This window comes from Thermoascus crustaceus, assembly GCF_041956765.1.
Source record: "Thermoascus crustaceus strain CBS 181.67 unplaced genomic scaffold VTN00scaffold_5, whole genome shotgun sequence".
Taxonomy (NCBI): Eukaryota; Fungi; Ascomycota; class Eurotiomycetes; order Eurotiales; family Thermoascaceae; genus Thermoascus; species Thermoascus crustaceus.
The window spans coordinates 2181444-2198419 of record NW_027192531.1 but is presented as its reverse complement, the minus strand read 5'-3'; the positions used below and the strand labels follow the sequence as shown (position 1 = coordinate 2198419).

General features: G+C 50.1%; 8 protein-coding genes across 8 annotated transcripts; 3 read left to right on the top strand and 5 right to left on the bottom strand.

The window, feature by feature from the left end:
• Positions 1 to 988: 988 nt before the first annotated feature.
• On the bottom strand, positions 989 to 4127 carry VTN00DRAFT_8287 (uncharacterized protein; the record flags this gene model as incomplete). Its single annotated transcript, XM_069435124.1, has 8 exons — positions 989 to 1050; positions 1115 to 1218; positions 1295 to 1451; positions 1547 to 1676; positions 1858 to 1870; positions 1998 to 2220; positions 2598 to 3957; positions 4017 to 4127. The coding sequence occupies 8 exons, from the start codon at positions 4125 to 4127 to the stop codon at positions 989 to 991; spliced, it is 2160 nt and encodes a 719-aa protein (XP_069286553.1).
• Positions 4128 to 7535: 3408 nt separating this feature from the next.
• Positions 7536 to 7887, top strand: VTN00DRAFT_8286 (uncharacterized protein; the record flags this gene model as incomplete). The annotated part of the gene is made up of 3 exons (XM_069435123.1): positions 7536 to 7552; positions 7674 to 7808; positions 7866 to 7887. The coding sequence occupies 3 exons, from the start codon at positions 7536 to 7538 to the stop codon at positions 7885 to 7887; spliced, it is 174 nt and encodes a 57-aa protein (XP_069286552.1).
• Positions 7888 to 9243: 1356 nt separating this feature from the next.
• On the bottom strand, positions 9244 to 10036 carry VTN00DRAFT_8285 (uncharacterized protein; the record flags this gene model as incomplete). The annotated part of the gene is made up of 4 exons (XM_069435122.1): positions 9244 to 9263; positions 9319 to 9490; positions 9560 to 9869; positions 9927 to 10036. 4 exons carry the CDS (start codon positions 10034 to 10036, stop codon positions 9244 to 9246), a joined length of 612 nt encoding a protein of 203 aa, XP_069286551.1.
• A 73-nt stretch (positions 10037 to 10109) lies between these two features.
• Positions 10110 to 11660, top strand: VTN00DRAFT_8284 (uncharacterized protein; the record flags this gene model as incomplete). Its single annotated transcript, XM_069435121.1, has 1 exon — positions 10110 to 11660. The coding sequence occupies one exon, from the start codon at positions 10110 to 10112 to the stop codon at positions 11658 to 11660; it is 1551 nt and encodes a 516-aa protein (XP_069286550.1).
• A 508-nt stretch (positions 11661 to 12168) lies between these two features.
• On the bottom strand, positions 12169 to 12939 carry VTN00DRAFT_8283 (uncharacterized protein; the record flags this gene model as incomplete). The annotated part of the gene is made up of 1 exon (XM_069435120.1): positions 12169 to 12939. One exon carries the CDS (start codon positions 12937 to 12939, stop codon positions 12169 to 12171), a length of 771 nt encoding a protein of 256 aa, XP_069286549.1.
• Positions 12940 to 13256: 317 nt separating this feature from the next.
• On the bottom strand, positions 13257 to 13523 carry VTN00DRAFT_8282 (uncharacterized protein; the record flags this gene model as incomplete). The annotated part of the gene is made up of 1 exon (XM_069435119.1): positions 13257 to 13523. One exon carries the CDS (start codon positions 13521 to 13523, stop codon positions 13257 to 13259), a length of 267 nt encoding a protein of 88 aa, XP_069286548.1.
• Positions 13524 to 14929: 1406 nt separating this feature from the next.
• VTN00DRAFT_8281 (uncharacterized protein) lies at positions 14930 to 15383 on the bottom strand (the record flags this gene model as incomplete). The annotated part of the gene is made up of 2 exons (XM_069435118.1): positions 14930 to 15215; positions 15292 to 15383. The coding sequence occupies 2 exons, from the start codon at positions 15381 to 15383 to the stop codon at positions 14930 to 14932; spliced, it is 378 nt and encodes a 125-aa protein (XP_069286547.1).
• A 443-nt stretch (positions 15384 to 15826) lies between these two features.
• VTN00DRAFT_8280 (uncharacterized protein) lies at positions 15827 to 16669 on the top strand (the record flags this gene model as incomplete). Its single annotated transcript, XM_069435117.1, has 2 exons — positions 15827 to 15899; positions 16356 to 16669. The coding sequence occupies 2 exons, from the start codon at positions 15827 to 15829 to the stop codon at positions 16667 to 16669; spliced, it is 387 nt and encodes a 128-aa protein (XP_069286546.1).
• Positions 16670 to 16976: the final 307 nt, after the last annotated feature.

The window sequence follows — 16976 nt, the reverse complement described above, 5'->3', positions numbered from 1 at the left end:
TCAATCATCACGTACAGAATATAAGACAGACAGACACAATGAACAACACGCATACATTTAGATTTACCTTTTTTGTTATGCAGTGCTGAAAGAAGATAAGCATCCGGTCTATGTAGGGGAAAACAATATCAAGATTAAGATCAAGATCAAGCCCGTAGAGCTATGCATGTTTATTATGACTATCTCTCTACTGTAGTTCATAGTTCATGCGTTTGAGAGAAGCTGGCGATCGATGAAGATAATAATGCCAGAAACCTACCTAATTATTACTCCGTACTGGGAAACTGATCGATGTGGTGCATACCGCCTACAGCATATGTACAGTACAGCACACGTAGCGAGTAGCAAGCATATTTATTGGTTAGGTTAGGTTAGGTTTACATCCAGAGCCGCCCGAGCTCAGCTCAGCTCACCGCTGATCTTCCTTCCTCCGGGTACCCAATGTGCAGGAAGGGGAAAAGGAGCAAGAGACACGCAACACAAAGTTTTACATATCTTATCACAAGTCACAGGGCGAGAGAGATGACATTTAATATATAAGCAGCAAAGCGAAACACAAGCAAGAAGGCTATGAGTAAAAGAAAAGCCTCCAGTTTATCCAGGGCTCGCCGAGCCGGGGTACATAAACACAATGCGTTGAGAACCGTAACCATGCAAAAACAGCTACCACGTACAACTTTCTTCTCTACAGTCTCGTTTCATTTCAAGACAACCCCATTATATCTCCTTCAAAATTGTCTCTCTCCATTTCATCAACCTCCTACCGTTATCTTGACTTGACTAGCTCCCCCGGAGCAGGAAAGCCAATTGGATATTGCCATGTCTTCGCCTGATCGAAGTATTCATTGAGAAAGAGGAAAAGGGAGCATCGACAATGCAAGGCCTGAGCTTCTTATCCGCTAACCAAAAGCGGGGAAATTGATACTCCATGAAAGTCTTGCGATTATCTTGCTGTCCTTTGTACGAAGACGGGCGTGACGCTTCGCGTCTAGACGCAGTCGCCTCGGGAGCGTGAGTTCATCAGAAGGGCGACGATGAGACCGTATAGACCTATAGAAAGGAAATCCATTAGCGATTTTCACAGGGTTTATAACGGGAAATGGTTGGAACTTACCCAAGACTTCAGCGAAAATGAGAATCAGAATCATACCGACATAGAGTCTGGGTTGCTGAGCCGTTCCACGAACACCGGCATCACCGACAATACCAATGGCAAAACTAATGGAAGAGTCAGATTCACTCGTACATGTTGAATCGGCGGAATTGGCCCGAAAAGCTTGTCAGATTGACTTACCCAGCAGCCATACCAGCAAGACCGACAGCGAGACCTGCACCCAACTGAATGAATCCGGTGTATAGGGGCACCCTCTGGCCCAGGTCATTTGCGATCAAGACAGAAACGACCAGACCGTAGATACCAATGATACCAGCCATGACAATGGGGACAATGTCTGCAGGAAGAACGCATCAGTTAGCGGATCAACTCAACACCTCGCAATCCGGCACATCCTCCGGAGCACGGCTAGGTTTTTTGTTTCCCACGTACTCTTAACGATCAGGTCGGGACGCAGGACGGCCATCCCGCAGACACCGACACCAGCCTTGGCGGTACCATAGGCAGCACCGAAGCAAGTGAAAACGATGGCGGAGGTGCAGCCCAGGGCACCGAAGAAGGGCTATATTTCGCTCGATCATCAGTCATCGGTCGACAAGGTTGCGTGGAACAGAAGGGGTTGTTGAGGATGTTGCTTCGAGGAGATATGGTTATAGCAAGGGTGTGTCCGTTCGGAGGTCAAGGCTCCTCCTCCCGTGCTGCTGGCAACAACAAGGGACAAGAGTGCAAGATGTGTAACTCACCGCGTAGACCGGACTGCAAGAGGTCAAAAGTTAGCCACTTGTTAATATTTTGACACAGTAAACTCCAATCTGAGGAAAAGCTGCACAGAAACGCTTATAGTATACTCGCGTTGCGCGCGTTGTTGGGAAGGACAGCTTACCAGAGCTCTGTAGCCATTGCGAAAGGATTAAAGATGACCGACGGCCCGGGAAGATCACCAACAGAGCGCTCGCAGAAAAGTTGGAAAGGACTTGAGGAACGAGGCAGGGCCACAAATGCAGTCGTGATGGCGTTGATGAGGATGTTGCCGGGGGTGAGAGACAGAGATGCAGTCAAGGTCGAGGACGCTCGTCGTTTCGGGGCTGAGGCTGGCTGGGACGGAGCTAGAGTGCTCTCCACGTGATCGGATCTTGGCATCCAGCCTCGTCCGCGGTTAATCTGCGGGACATGCTGGACAACACGAATTTACGCAAAGATAGGAGATCATACCAAGTCATTTGGCTTTCAAAAAAGAAAGTCCGAAAGACATATGACTGGACACTGTTCACTATGTATGTCATCCACAAAGGCAGATACCTGTATTCGTACAGGTACTTCATACAGCATCTCTTAGACCGCTATTTGAGGCTTACAGTAGCACACAACGTGACAACGTACTCAAATAAGCCGCTATATTCCGTGCCATTCAACCCTGTGGTTCCCTATACCGACACAAGTGTAACACGACAACCAGGTATATCAAGCTTTGTACGGCATTCACCCCCCTCGTCGGTCGACTCCGCATTCTGAACACGCTGCGAATACGTAATCGCCTTTTCAGACAGCGCACCAAAATAATTTGGAAGGACAGCCAAATCCTTCGAAAGGCCTCTCTCAGCAGCATCTAAACGCGGTGTTTCCCGGACGACGGAAACTCCAAAGTGACATGAAATCGCACCCTCAGGGTCTTTCGGTTCCGCTGAAGAGTCGTTTTGACGATATTCCGGTTCGACGGAGACAAAGAATTGAATGTAGTCACCTGGTTTGGCGGTCTGAGAAATGGAAGAAATACCTTCAAGCACTGGGAGATCCAGTGGCTTTTCCTGCGGCGTAGTTGCGTCTGAAGGTCTGAACAGCTCATCGATAACAAGTGGATTCCCATGAGCCTCTGCGAAATCGGTCTCTGGATCAAGGGATAACAAGCCCTGCTTCTTTCCCCAGCCTCCACCTCCACTTACCACGCGATGAAGCTTATTGCCCTTCCGAACCGCACTCGCCACATGTTCCTGGTCATTGGTTTCAGTCAGGGGTGAGCAGTCAGACTGCTCAACCAGTGCCCAGACAGAAACTCTCTGGTCCACGATATTATGTTCCGCTACATATCTCGGGAGCGACTCTTCTAGCTCAGATGAAGCTGGCATCGGTTCATCCGACTCGCCATCAGCCGATTTCGAGACCTGGCGGAGGATATTTCCCATGCTGGAGATAACTTTCCGACGACGACTCACAGGGTACAATGGGAGTTCCAGAGAGCTGCGAACGGACTTGGCAGAAGAAACGACAGTACAGCTTGAGAGGTCGAGACACTGATTCAAGCTAAATTTTCCAGCGGCAGAGTTGTAATCCCAGCGCATTCCAAACATAGTTCTATCGTTGCCGTTGATAAATACAGTGTTGGCAAGGCGAAGGCCGACTTCATAGGGCGCGGAACAGGTTTCAGCATTCAAAGCAGGACGTGCTGATTGAATTGAGTGAATGAGCACAGGCTCCTCAGTTCCTGTGCCCCCGAATTGAGATGGCTCAGCCACCTTGCCCAGAACATCGCTTCCTCTGACAAGCAGTAAGGATAATCCATCGGATTCAGATGACACAGGCGCTGCATCCTCGGAATATCCATTCGCATCTCCAACGCCATTACGCGGATCTGGCAGTTTGTCAACAACCGCCGCAACTGCGTAAAGAGGACTCTGCGGAGGATGGTCCGGGGAAGTTGTGAACAATCTATTTATCCAGTCATCGAGGAAGGAATTGGATGGGTCAATCCATTGAGCGAATGCTGGTGTGACCAGTAAGACAGGTCTATTGGATGATATGTTGGAATGCGACACGGTGGGAAGATGCGAAAGTACGTCGCTTGGTGTCTTGATACCTCCAATGGTCAGCTCAGGAGATCGTTATGGTGGCGCTTATTAAGACTCACAATGTCAAACGGTGTCTGCGTCAGCCAAGTAATTGCAAAGGACCCTTCCTCGGGTACCGTCTTATAGCTGAATCTCCGTAGTGACGGCGCGCGACAGTCAGTCCTGGCCATCGGCCGTGGCCGACAGGGAACGTGCAGTAGCCGAAGCCATCCTCGGCTGCTGGCCAGTATCCCTGGCATGGAGCTCGGGACGCGCCCGAGTGTCATTGACATGGAAGCATAGACATCAGTAAAAAGTCCCAATGGCTGGACTTTATCTCCAGACAGAGAGCTTAAATGCTGCAGCGGGGTGTTCCGTTTGCGTTATATGGCTCGTGCTCGGGAAGTACCAGAAAGCTCGCGCCTTGGACGAATAATGGACCTCCCGCCAAGACTATTGGCCTGAGGATAGTGCCGAATACAACAACGTACATACACCAACCATGTTGAAAAAAGGTGCAAATTGTTGTCTTGATGAATAGTCTAATAATTTAATACTAGCGCCAGGTATTGTTTATGGTGAGGCATTGGCATCGCGATGATACATAATTTGTTCCACTCACCTGACCACGGACGAGTTGAGGTGATCATTCTAATTTTACATTCTCTTTTCACCCTTTATCGCAGGATTTATGTGGAAGGAGGTATGTAATACATTTAATAGGAACCCTACTACAGATTAGGCAGTGTTACTTATTATAAACTGGCTGCTCCTGTTTTTCTTCCAATATCCACCGCAAGTGCCAGTATGGGACTTGTTCTGCTGTGCTGTTTGTTGGAGTAATCCGCTCTATGTCATCAATGTAACGGATCTAGCAATTGCAGTATGTCTTGGTGGTAGTCAAGGGGAAAACATGCACTTCCTTCTGATAGACGTCAACAAGACTAATCATATATCTTTCGGGATGTGACTTTTCGTGCCATCACTGATGAGATATTCGAATTGGACCGCAAAAGCAATGAATATCAGGACTATGGTTGTCTGGATTGCAATACACAGCGGGAAACCATGAAGGCGCCCAGGGTACGTCACCGTAGAAAATCAAGACTCAAGTGTCTGTTGAAGGACTCCATTTGGGGACCGCGCCTCCGATGATCGCCGAGAGTTTTATGCTATGACTCTCGGTACCTATTCCGCGCAGAATTCCCAGTTACAGTGTCCTTGTAGACATACCACAAGATGGTCAACTGGTGAAGGTATTTCCCTATATATTTTACCTTACGAGGTAACATCTAATTGTCTTTGTATATAGGGCCGCCAACGAATATTTCAACTCACCTAACTTAATACACCCGCTGGGCATTTTAAGAATGAACGAGGTGCCTACTAAATGCCTCTTTTATGATTCCAAAAGGATCACACCCTTTAAAAATACTTCGAATAATGTAAGTCTACATCTGTCCAGAACCGCTTGAAGAAAACGCAATATGATTGGACTATAGGTCCGAGACACCGACTCGCTATGGAAACTCCTGGGCCGCCATCACAGCTTCAGCAGATGAAAATCATGGCCACCAAACTATCAGAAAAATAAGGCCCTTCACAGAAAAGAAAAAAAAAGAATGAACTAAATTAAGACAGCAAGAGAAAGAAGAGAGATAAATAAAAAATTACTCTCGGAATGGCTTTACTAAATCTGGTCCAGAAAAAGCAAATGCTACGACCACGACGCGAAGAAATTTAAGAAACGGGCCCATCAGCTTGTGCGATTGGCACGATCAACGTGAAGATAATCGGGATGTCTGCGCAAAGCCAGCCCAGATATGTCTCCACCTTGACACCACTTTTATCCCTTGGAACAACCGACTTATGACCTGAAACAGTACAATCCATCCTTCAATTTACAGTCATGCAGAGAGACATACTACAAGATAGTGATATACATCGTTCGGAGCCGACCCTAAACTGATCTTCGGCATTGTCCTGGAAATTGCTTGTTATGCAGGTATGATTTATTTCGCAGGTCGCAACTTTCGAGTGTTGTCTTCTGCAAATAATATGGCCCATTGCTTCCTGTTAGGGAAAGAAAATTAAATTTACTCTGGAACCATAAAGCCAAAATGGGATTGATCCCTTGGGTTTATTGGTGAACACATGAAAATAACAGGGCCTGAACTGCGGAGAAGCAGACTGGACGAGAGCGATGCATATACCCTGTAAAAAGCCTGCATCATTTCAAATATCGCGCAGCAAACGAACTTAGGAATATAGTACCTCATTCATTACGTACCTACCTGGATACGTGGTAGCCACTATGTGCGGTGTATTCAAGTATTCTGCAACGCACCCCTTATCGAGCACAGGACTCGGCGCGTGCTACTCCATATGGACTAATCCGAACAGATCATAAGAAGGCACCTCCTTTCAGAAACTTGACCGGTGTAATGAAGATCGTCCAGCTGATCAATATAGGCGCAAGTTTAAAGACCTTTAGCGCTATATTCATATTATCGTTTGCCATAAGCGGCCCTGGCGTCTAGGGAAGGAAAGTTACTCCGTACTTGGAACTCTGATTACTGCCTCCATGATCCGCAAAATTTCTGATTTCAGGTTATGACGGGATGTCGCTCTATACACAGAGTCCCGTACATCGATTCGGGCCGCCACCACGTTATCAGGATAACCAGGGACGATGACATCCATGCAGGGATGTCTGACAGGGCAGGAAAATTTAGGCACAGCGCAACACTGGCAGTCTGGAGTCTCTGGACTCTGGAGGTGTCAGTGGGTGGACTGGGTGGAGGCGAAACGTGGATGCACCCCATAAGGCTGGGCCACTGGGCAGCTTCGGCCGCTATCAGCCGCCAAGGGGAAACGGTATGAACCCTACGAGTACTAACGTGTGTACCTGTGAGGGACGATTAATCCGATTGGAAATGTTCATCCCCAGCTCTGGGGCCGGAAGCCGTTGTTTCCGTGCAGAGAATCTTTGAGCATGGCTGAAAAGTCAAATATAGAAACACAGATGGCAGGGAAAGCAGCCAAGCTTGCCATTGCAACCATGGAGAGGATGCGGAGGCCTGTATGGAGAGAAGGCTGATAAGACAACAGGAGGGAGTACATAGCACGCTGATCATGGTGCAGGTCCGCCGTTCGTTCACGTATTCTTTACGCAAGGTGGAGTGACCTCTTCTGGAAGCGATGACGAGCTCAAGTCAGGTTCGACGGTGCCGGCGCCGTCTTGGCAGCCGCAACGGGGAGACTAGGCCAGAATGGGGCCTGACGAAGCAGGCGGGTTCGTCAACCACAGCCAATCAGCGCGCGGTAACGCGGCGTGTGGCACAGGCGCGGCGGTGCGACCATGACGTCGGCCATCCAGCGGGTTCCGCTCCAAAGTTAAGCAAGCGGCATGGCAGCGCTGCAAGCTGCTCTCCGGACACCGCCCGTTATTTAAGCAACGCGCTCCTCCCAGCCCTACCTTGCTTCCCATCAGCAACTCCTCAAACTTACTGTCTCCACTTCATATTCATCACCCAGAGACTCCAAGCTGCTCTAAACGTTTCGTTTGTCCAAAAGACAGACACTGCTTCACTGTCGAAATGCCTTTCACCGCGTCGTAAGTACCCCTCGAGCTCTGCTTATGCAGCAAGCCGGACTTTCCGCTCGCGATGCCCGGTCGCAATCGTTTTCTGCAATGCCAAGCGACCGCGATGCTAACGTTGACTCAACATCAACAGCGACATCTGCAAAATCATCTTTGCCATCATCCTGCCTCCATTGGGTGTCTTCCTGGAGCGAGGATGCGGCGCTGACCTGCTCATCAACATCTGTCTGACCATTCTGGGTTACATCCCGGGTATCATCCACGCCTTGTACGTGTGCCTGTGTTCTCGTGTCCCTCGAGTATGCCCGACTAACCTCATCGCTAGGTACATTATCTTGAAGTACTAGACTACGACAAGCCATCTTCGCTGTCGTTCTGGTCAGAAGTCGATCTCCAACCGTTTAGCTACTCCCACCTACTCGGCCTTTACCGGCTCCTGCATGGTTACGGATGTGCTGGATTTGAGCGGGATGCGACTTCTGAGCATTTGTGACAGCATATTTCCGGCAACTTCCGGTCCCTCCGGAACCCCCGCTTACCCCTTGTCTCCGCGGCTTGGCACAAACGGTAGATGGAGCATCTAATTACGTCTGCGATGTTTTGCCATAGCTCACGACTCTTTTTTCGCGTATGAATTCGTATCGATGGTTCTCTGGAATGCTTTTATCGATTCTCTTTGCTCGATGATACCAGCTCAGTTCTGCGGTTCACTGGGCTTTGTCCCCTTTTGTGTTGTTGCTAGCACTTTTGCTTTGAAAAGCATATGTACCTACTTAGATACGACTAATGCTTCCTGTCAATTAATACCATGAAAGACCCGTCTCTCTTGCGCAACTATTTAGACTCAGTGCAATTCCTGTACCGTGCTGTCAAGCTGAAAATTGCTGCGACGCGTTACTACCTGCGATGTTATCGGCGGCTGCACTCTTCATACCTCCAGGACGCAGAGGCAGCCATGTACACTATCAGTAAACACGTCCATTTTTACGTTGCTGTCGAAACGCCGACCCCGCGCTTATATAGGTAGTCTCCGTATTCCGTAAACAGATCGTCGCTGTCGATGGGCCCTGGCCCACGAAGCCGGGGCAACAACGGTCACCTGACCCGACGTCATCTAGGGCTGACCATACAGCGCTCTCAACCCAAGCGCCGACAGGGCGCCTATCGAACTCTCTATTTTCTCCTCATCCAACAGAAAGCCAGGGACTCTCAGGTGCCTTTATGCTTGTCTCTGCCATGCCTGTCATCCCGATGCCATCAAGTTTCATGTGGGCGCCTACGAGTCCTCTGCCTCCTGTGGCCGTCGTGGATTTACTCGCCTGCGTAAAGCGTGACAGTGGCTGAGTCGTGTCATAGGTCTTTCTTATGGCGCCGTTTCGACAAGATGAAGTCGAGGGTCTCGACTTCATGTTCCTCTTCTGTTCTACTGTTCCCTGAGTTTCCTTTCTGTTCCATCTTGTTTCTTCTCTTCAGTACTACTTCTATTACTTTTCATCTAATTCTTGTTTCACGGACATTGAAATCCTGCTGGTTCAGGAGTTTTGTCTTCATTCGTCTTTCGGTATTATATTCTATACTATTATGATTTGTTCCATCTCCCTGGGCGTTCAGGGATAGTTATTTATCCCGTTCCTGATTCTGGCCAGGGTAAGGTCATATCTTCGAAACACAGTGCGGATATGGCTCTGGCCAACGGCTTCGAGCTACGACTGTCCCGTTCCTCCTGCTCCTTCCTTGAGATGTTCGGGGAAGATATTCTATTTTACTGTCCAACTGACCTGACTTGTAGGGCCGCCGCAGGATGCCTTTCTTCTTAGCCCAATGGGCTGTCACCGTCGTCCTCTCTTTAGTTTCAATATGTCGTGCCCATACCTCGATAGTACACCAGAGTCCGGCTGCCACATCTTTGCGCGATGTGATTCCGAATTGTGCCTGGTGCTGCGTCGAAGCCTTTATAATGTCAGAATATCCGCCTGGGTCGTGCTATGATACGCAGGACGTTGACTGTCTTTGTCGGACAAACACGACGAGTGGGTTCACTTTGGGAGAAGCAGCTCTCCGCTGCGCTGTATCCTTCTGTCCGTGGGACGCGGCGTCGGACTCGAGCATCTTCGGGATCTGCAGTTCGGTCGCTGGCGCTCTCCCGAAAACGCATGCCACTATCACCGCAACTATTGTGGCTACGGCGTCTGCTGCAGTTACCAGGACGTATTCGAGTACATCCACTCCTAGACGGAGTGCATGTCCAGTTAAGACGAGTTCTATCTCTCGAACAACATCCGTGGGAAGCACAAGCCGAGTTTCCAGCTCTCGACCATCTCCGACAACACTTGTAGCAATGACGAAAACGACATCTTCCGTCGACGAATCCCAGAGTACATTTCACCCTTCAGCATCCGCTTCCTCTACAGGATCACCCTCTTCCTTGAGCGTGCCAGCGGCGGTCGGTGTGTCTGTGGCCTCGGGGATTTCTGCTGCCTTTGTGATTGGCGTCATAGTGTTTTTCTGTATCAGGAAAATGAGACGAAGATATGCAAGGGACCGGGATTCCTTTGAGATTGGTGGGAAAATGGCGGAACCACCTAATTTCGTTCAGTCGCCGTCGAAGAAACCGACTCCAGGCCCTGACCAGAATTTTGGCGGCGGAAACTATAATTTAGGGCCGACGCAGCTAGGGTCTCCAATCAAGTTGGCAACCCGTGGACCACTAGTTGTTGTCACTAATCACGCTTCGGACTCTCTGGCGACGGCGCAAGCGGGCAAAATTGGCATTGCGATATCACCCGAGACGGAGCATGGATCCCCAGAGAGTCAGTCATCCCAGCGCACAGTATCACAGTTGCTTCCAGAAAAGCCGAATTACATGCTCTATTCCGGGACATTGCAACCTAGCAGTCAAGACTCCAGGCCGATGAATGGGGAAACGCTGTTCGAAGAAGATATTGAGCGACGGCCTAGGGATCTTCTCGGCCCTTCATATGGAGTGACAGGTTCTACAGCCGCCGCCGCAGTGAAAGATAGATACACAGGCCCTGAGTCATCTCATCAGAATCCTAACTTAAGACCGACTATAGGATTGCCATCTGGCCCTCGCGCAATGATGTTTGCCAGTCAAAATAGACAAAACGGTCTTCCTGCTCTGCGGAGTTCAGAGCAACCGACGAAGCCGGCATATCAAAGTCCGAGACAAGCAGCCCAGCCGTCTGATGGAACTGCTTTATCCCAAAGCGGGAAACAGCAATTTGTGCAGCCGCGTCCATCTGACAACCTCAATGCTCAAAGCAACTATCCCAGTCAGTCTTCACAGAATACTGGCAGTGACCGTCGCAAAAATCAGGGTCGAGTCTCATCCCGTGGGAGAGCACGCCGCTTTCCTTGTGGCTCACGAAATAATAAACACTGTTCTGAGGGCTCGGATACTAGTTTCGAAAGCATCAGCGTTGATGAAGATGATGAGTCTTTTGATTGGAATTCCTCTGGAGTACAACGCCTAAGTCCTGTGAGAGAGAAAATGACACTCGGTGGTGGAATGCAGGAAGGACGTCCGTTGCTATATCCAACTAGAAGTGGCCCCGTCAGATATCCCAAGATGCCGCGGTCCGCCTCAGTGAGTCAACACACAGAAGTTGCACCTATGCCTAGGCCTGCAAACATATACAGGAATAAGCCACCTCAGGGAGGTCCATCGCAGCCAACAGCGGGCCCAACACCCTATCCACGCGACAGCCATCCAACAACACCACTGCGTAGCCTCACGCCGCAGGAGCAAACCACCATTGTGAAGATGCCACTTCCGTTCTTGGATTCCTCACCAAGGTCGCGATCTGTCAGCTCAGCAGGGAGTCTTTTAGCTAAACGGCGCGGTGAATCCGTTGCTGATACGATGGAGAGTGGTCTGAACATTCCTAAGGGAACAAACGCGAAACCGAAATGGAAAGTAGTCAAGCAAGAATCCGAGAGCGGTACAGGTGCCGGTCAAAAACAGCAAGAACATGCGGCTGCAAGCAGGGAATCGCCCGATTCAACCAGAAACCAGCAAAAGAGAAAGTCATTGTGGGAGCGTAACCTGACGCCGTCCAGGAGAGGTGATGACTTGATCCTCAGTGTGGACTCACTCTAACGAAACGGTTGGTGAGTTAAGGAAAAGCTTTAAAGCATTTGAATGGTAATGGCGTTGGTGAGCGAGTCTTTCCCAAGATGCAAAGTATGGCTGTTGGATCTTAGACATAATTGTCTAATCCCCCTTTTGAAATTGATACCCAGGTTATCTGTATTTCATGTTCTTTTATATATGCGACATATTGACACGTCTTTTCTTTCTTTCTCGTCTTTATTAATAACACACACTTTTCCTTGTTCCTTGACTTCTTATGTTCTCTCAACCGGCAATGCCTTCAGTACAATTAACTGACCAAATTTTCTTCCCACCTTTGTCACAATATATCTTCACTAGACATCGAGACTCCTTTCTTTGGCAGATACATATGATTTATGCCCAAACCTCCATGTTTATCCATCTACCTACCAACGATATACTATAGAAGAAGAACTCTGGTCTTGATGCTATTTGTCTATATCTTACTGTCAATGTCATAAATAGTCCGACTCATTTCCTATGTGCTGAATTCTTATGTATGCAACATCACGCTCTGCCCATAGCATGTAAAACCCGGTTTGGAAAACTCCAGTCTCAATTGGGGTATTCCCCCATCTCCCATCTCCTTCAGCCTAGAATGAATCCATGCCGCAAATGTTGAGAAAAAATGGGTTCCCTTGTTATAAGGTCTTTCGCAGTGAGCGAGAAGGGCAAGGTATCGCTGGCTTGCAGTCATTCCAGTGGCGCAAAGGATCTTTGCCAAATCAACAGGACATAGATACGGAGGCTGTCTGGCATCCTCGGAGAGAGATGCGCTACCCTGCATGACGCAGGCGTAGTACACACAGTGCTCGATGCCAAAGCAGTGGCCCAACTCGTGGCTTGCAGTACGACAGACCCGGCCCAGCCATAGAGCTGAGAGCAATGAAGGAGGGGACGAATCCACATCTGGAAGGGTATAGGAAGCAGATAATGCGGCTTTCAAGAGTGCGAGAGGTGCGTTTTGCACAGGCTGACCATTTTTGCTCTCCTCCGCGTCCTTGTATTTTCTCTGCTTCTGCATCGTACCACCCTGTGATGACTTGCAGCAGGCCGACATATAGTTCTCGCAGTGCGATGCTGGCCAGACATGTTGACGTTCAACGGATTGAATACCGTCCAGATCCGGGCTATATCTCGCACTCGACACGACCGCGACACGGCTCCCTCCATACGCGCGACCGCAGACGAACGTATTATCGTCATCCTCAAAGAGGTCATAGTTGACCAGGAACAAGAGCGCATATGCATCCTCGGGGAGCATACTGATTGCTGCGTCTAGAAGATCGTCGAGATTGAGCTGGTGGGGAAACAGCCCGTCTGGAGCAGCGCGTGTCCGGATTCCTGCACATTCCCCCCTTGAGGGGATGCCTAAGGCCGATATACCGCGGTCTTCGTGGTTGTGGTTTGGATCTGGCTGCTCCCTTTGAAACTTTTCTTCTGCTATTATTCTCCCAGGGTATAAAGCGCACATCTGAGGAGGGCAGGAGTTTCACGGGTAAACCATGATAGAGTGTAGCGAGATAGTCCATGATGTCTTGCGTACGAGGTATCTTTGTCCGAGCACTATTATTATTATCATCAGCCTTGTTGTTGCTGTGACCTTTCCCATATCCGCATAAAATCTACATCGCGATCGACTTCCGGCGGAGGAACCACATAGATGACATTTCTTTCCGCGGTCACCTCGTTCCAGTCCTTTTCTTCTTCAAGCCATTCTTGGAAGATCTGAGGCGAACAGTCAGGATCCAGAGAGAGGTCATCTCCGGGGAGGAGTAATGGAGCCGGAAATGTCTTGGGGTCTTCTTCTTCCTCTCCCACTCTCAGCAGTATCAGTGTGGAGTGCATGTTTCCTCTTCTTGGCTCTTGGTCGTCTAGCAGCTGCGAAACGCTGTTGCTTGGTTGGTCTTTGATATCCTACTTCAACGGCGTGAGGGGGGGACGGTGTGAAATGGAGAGATGGATGGCTGCATTTTGGGGTGGTGGTTCGAGGCATTAGGTAGTGTTGAGTTGAGTATTAGAATGTGGAAAGGGGTAAAAACAATTAACACACAGATAAGTACTACACTAATGAATAGGTGAATCCCCCACTAGCGGGAGGCTGTGTATGTACATACCTGACTTGACCGTGTACTTCTTGGTCCTCGTATTCTCGCAGTTGCCTGGCCTGGCTTGTGATGACTCAGCCAATGTGGCCTGCTAAGTTACTATGTACCTAGGGTTTCGTAAAAATTCCTTTGTCTGGATAAGTACCTCGAATGACACTCCGTAATCTGTTCCTTAAGGAGATTGAATGGTATGAGATTCCTTGTGGAAGAAGCCGTCAATGGTTCTCCGTAGGTAAATGGTGTAGACCGTCAGTTTTCGGCACTGAAAGTTGCGCGTCATTTTTTCCTTCCTCTTCCGTTCTGTTCAAATTCGCCTTTTTTTTATTGTTCCCTACTACCTCTGGAATGTAAGTAAATCTCCAATGGAATAGAATATGTAATCTCATTAGGTCATCAAGTCGGACCTCGGTTCGAGGGAAATGTGGCACGTTAACTTATGAATGAACCATATAATAATCCATTAAATGATATCTAACACAAATAATAGATAGCAGACCTGAGCCAGCGTTGACCTGTGCAGACACTCGCGGCATTCGCAAAAGCTGCTGCCTTCCTAAATAAATAAACAACGTCGACATCCTTCCAAGTGTCTAATCTTTTTTGAAGAACGGCAAAACAAAAAAAAAAGCCTTTCTCGCTGATATTTTTAACACATTACGCAATGGGGAGACTAGAGCCTTGAGGATGATTAATTATCTAAGACTTCAACAGCTCCGAACCTCTCACATCTGAGTACTAATTCATGCTCTAATTGGGAGAAGGGAATGTTGAGGATCTCTTCTGACAAAGTTGATCGTTTGCATAGGACTTCAGCTGCGTGACATCTCACCTCTAAGCGTTTACTCTAGCAGTAGACCAGAGCATTAATAACCTACATTGCCCGATGGTTGCTCACCCACTCTCCTGCCCTGCACCCCGATCATGTGAGCTCTAGGCGGCGCCGCTCACCTACTAGAACAGGACGGGCAGTCGAAGAAGTGCGGGTTGTAGATTTTCTTGCTCCGTAGGTAGGTATGCGGCTTTTTACACCCTGCGTCATTATCATCCGGCCACATGCCGCTGCCCGTGACCACTGACTCACGAGTCAGGAATGTGGTGGTGGGATAAGAATTGTCGGTCTCAAAGGTACAAAGCAAAAGGTACTGGTTATCTGGGAATATCTGCTCTGTGTGACGTGACCGTCTTAAACTTGGTAACAGGAACCGGGTTATCGATTGGCTTGTGCGGAACGACTTGCTGATAAGATCTTCGCGGATGCCTAGGCGAGCGGTGCACATGGATACAGACCATCACAACCTCTTTGAGGCGAGGAGGCTGACCACCGGTTGCTGGGTCCGGGGGATGTGCGCTGGACGAGCCCGAGGCAACGGGTGCGAATATGACGGGCGGATGCACCAGAGGATTTACGTATATGCAGCGCTTCGATTTGTCACTATCGGCACGTGAACCAGGGCCCAAACGCAAGAATTGACGGTTCTCTCCGAACCCTGCACTACTGAAGTCCGTACACAGTACAGCAACTACCGGTCTGCACGCTGTCTGCAGCCGAGTGGGTTTCTTCCCCGGCCAGAAACACGGTGAGAGGCCGGTCGCCAAACATGGTTGGCGTTAAATAAGCCATATAGCACAGACCCTGGGCTGGAGCGAGGGATCGACATCGGAAACCCGAGAGATATCGAGATCAAGTGAGAGGTCCAGAAAAACAGGCGCAGGGAAGAAAGTGAAACCATGAGGAGCAGCGGCAGATGGCTCCTTCTGAGTGGAGGGTCGAGGGAAGACAATGAGGCTCCTACGTCGATGGCGCTGTGTTGCTCTGCCTAGGTACATGCCGCCCACGCTGGTGTCTGCATGCCCTGGTTTCGGTGCATGGCTATGGTCGAGTCATAACTCATACGGTTGGAGAATCTGTCTGTGTGCCTGTGGGGGTTAAACGAGGCTTAAAAATCCGGTTCTCAGGTGAGGAAGGTGTTTTACTGCACTGTTGCGTGGTAGCGAAGCGGGAAGCGATGATCAAAATGGTAGGAGATAGAGATACCATCCACCATGTGGATGAGAAACGCGGCGGGTTGTGGCTACGCGGGACCCCGGCGGAGGGCGCCGCGGGCGGGCGTGTGCGGTAGGGCTAGGGCTTGGCCAGGCCCGCGGGCGCAGCCACAGCCCTGACATCACGACCGGGCGTGACTGCGTTGCGACGGTCGGACCGAGACACGGCCGGTCCACCCTCTTCGGACGTGAGTCGATTTCAGGAGTAGGTTGGACGGTGTGGATAGTGGAAGTTGTCGTGGCAGTACGAGTGGACGAGAACGTTCGAAGAAAGAGCGCGCCCGGTGAGGTCAGAGGAGAGTCAGCGCAGAACAAGACGTTGACCCCGCGACTCCAGGAACAGCGCAGGTCCGTCTCGATGGCTGTTTGCCACACAGCAGCTTGGAAGGCCCGTGATGCTTCCGTCCCTGGGCGTGTTGCCTTGTCCTCCCTCAAGAGGCTCAGAGCTCTACCTCTCGCCTCTTATCCACAATCGCCATTTTCAACTTTTTCACTCCCTCACCCAGTTCCACCCTGACTGACGGGCAAGCTGCCTCTCCTCCAGCAGGACCAGCTCCCTCGACCAATCGTCTCCGCCGTGGTCTCTCGACGCTGTCGCTAATCTGCAAGGCCCAGCGCGGCCAGAAAGGCGGTTACTGCAGGATGCGACATCCAGGCCGCCTTAACGCAGCTGCGCGTCCCCAGTCCGCAGGCGGCTCCACTCCACATGCGACGGGCGGCGCTGATGGGTGGGAGAGAAAACGCACCTGGACCACGGGTGGAGACCACACTGGGAGCAAGAGGGTCAGCGACTCAGCGGGCAGCGTCAGAGGTCAAGCTTGTTTGCTGCAACGCTCTGTATAGTTTGCCCGCTGGAGATGCTGAACCGCGGATACCGTGCTTTTGCATCACTTCCGGCGCGGGTTCCAGGGTCCTCCGGCCGCTGCTCCTATATATGTCTTGGGCTCCCGCCGTTCCTCTCGCCACCAGCCCCAGACCTTCTGACGTTGTCCCCTTTCATCTCGGGGCAATGCTGTAACTGTTTGGATTCTACCTATCTCCGACCGATCAGCTTCCAGGAAATTGTCCGGAAGACGCAGTTGCTTCGATTACTACCACCGCTTTCCGTCGCGTACGCGACGAGCAATACAGTGACTGATTGATTGATCGG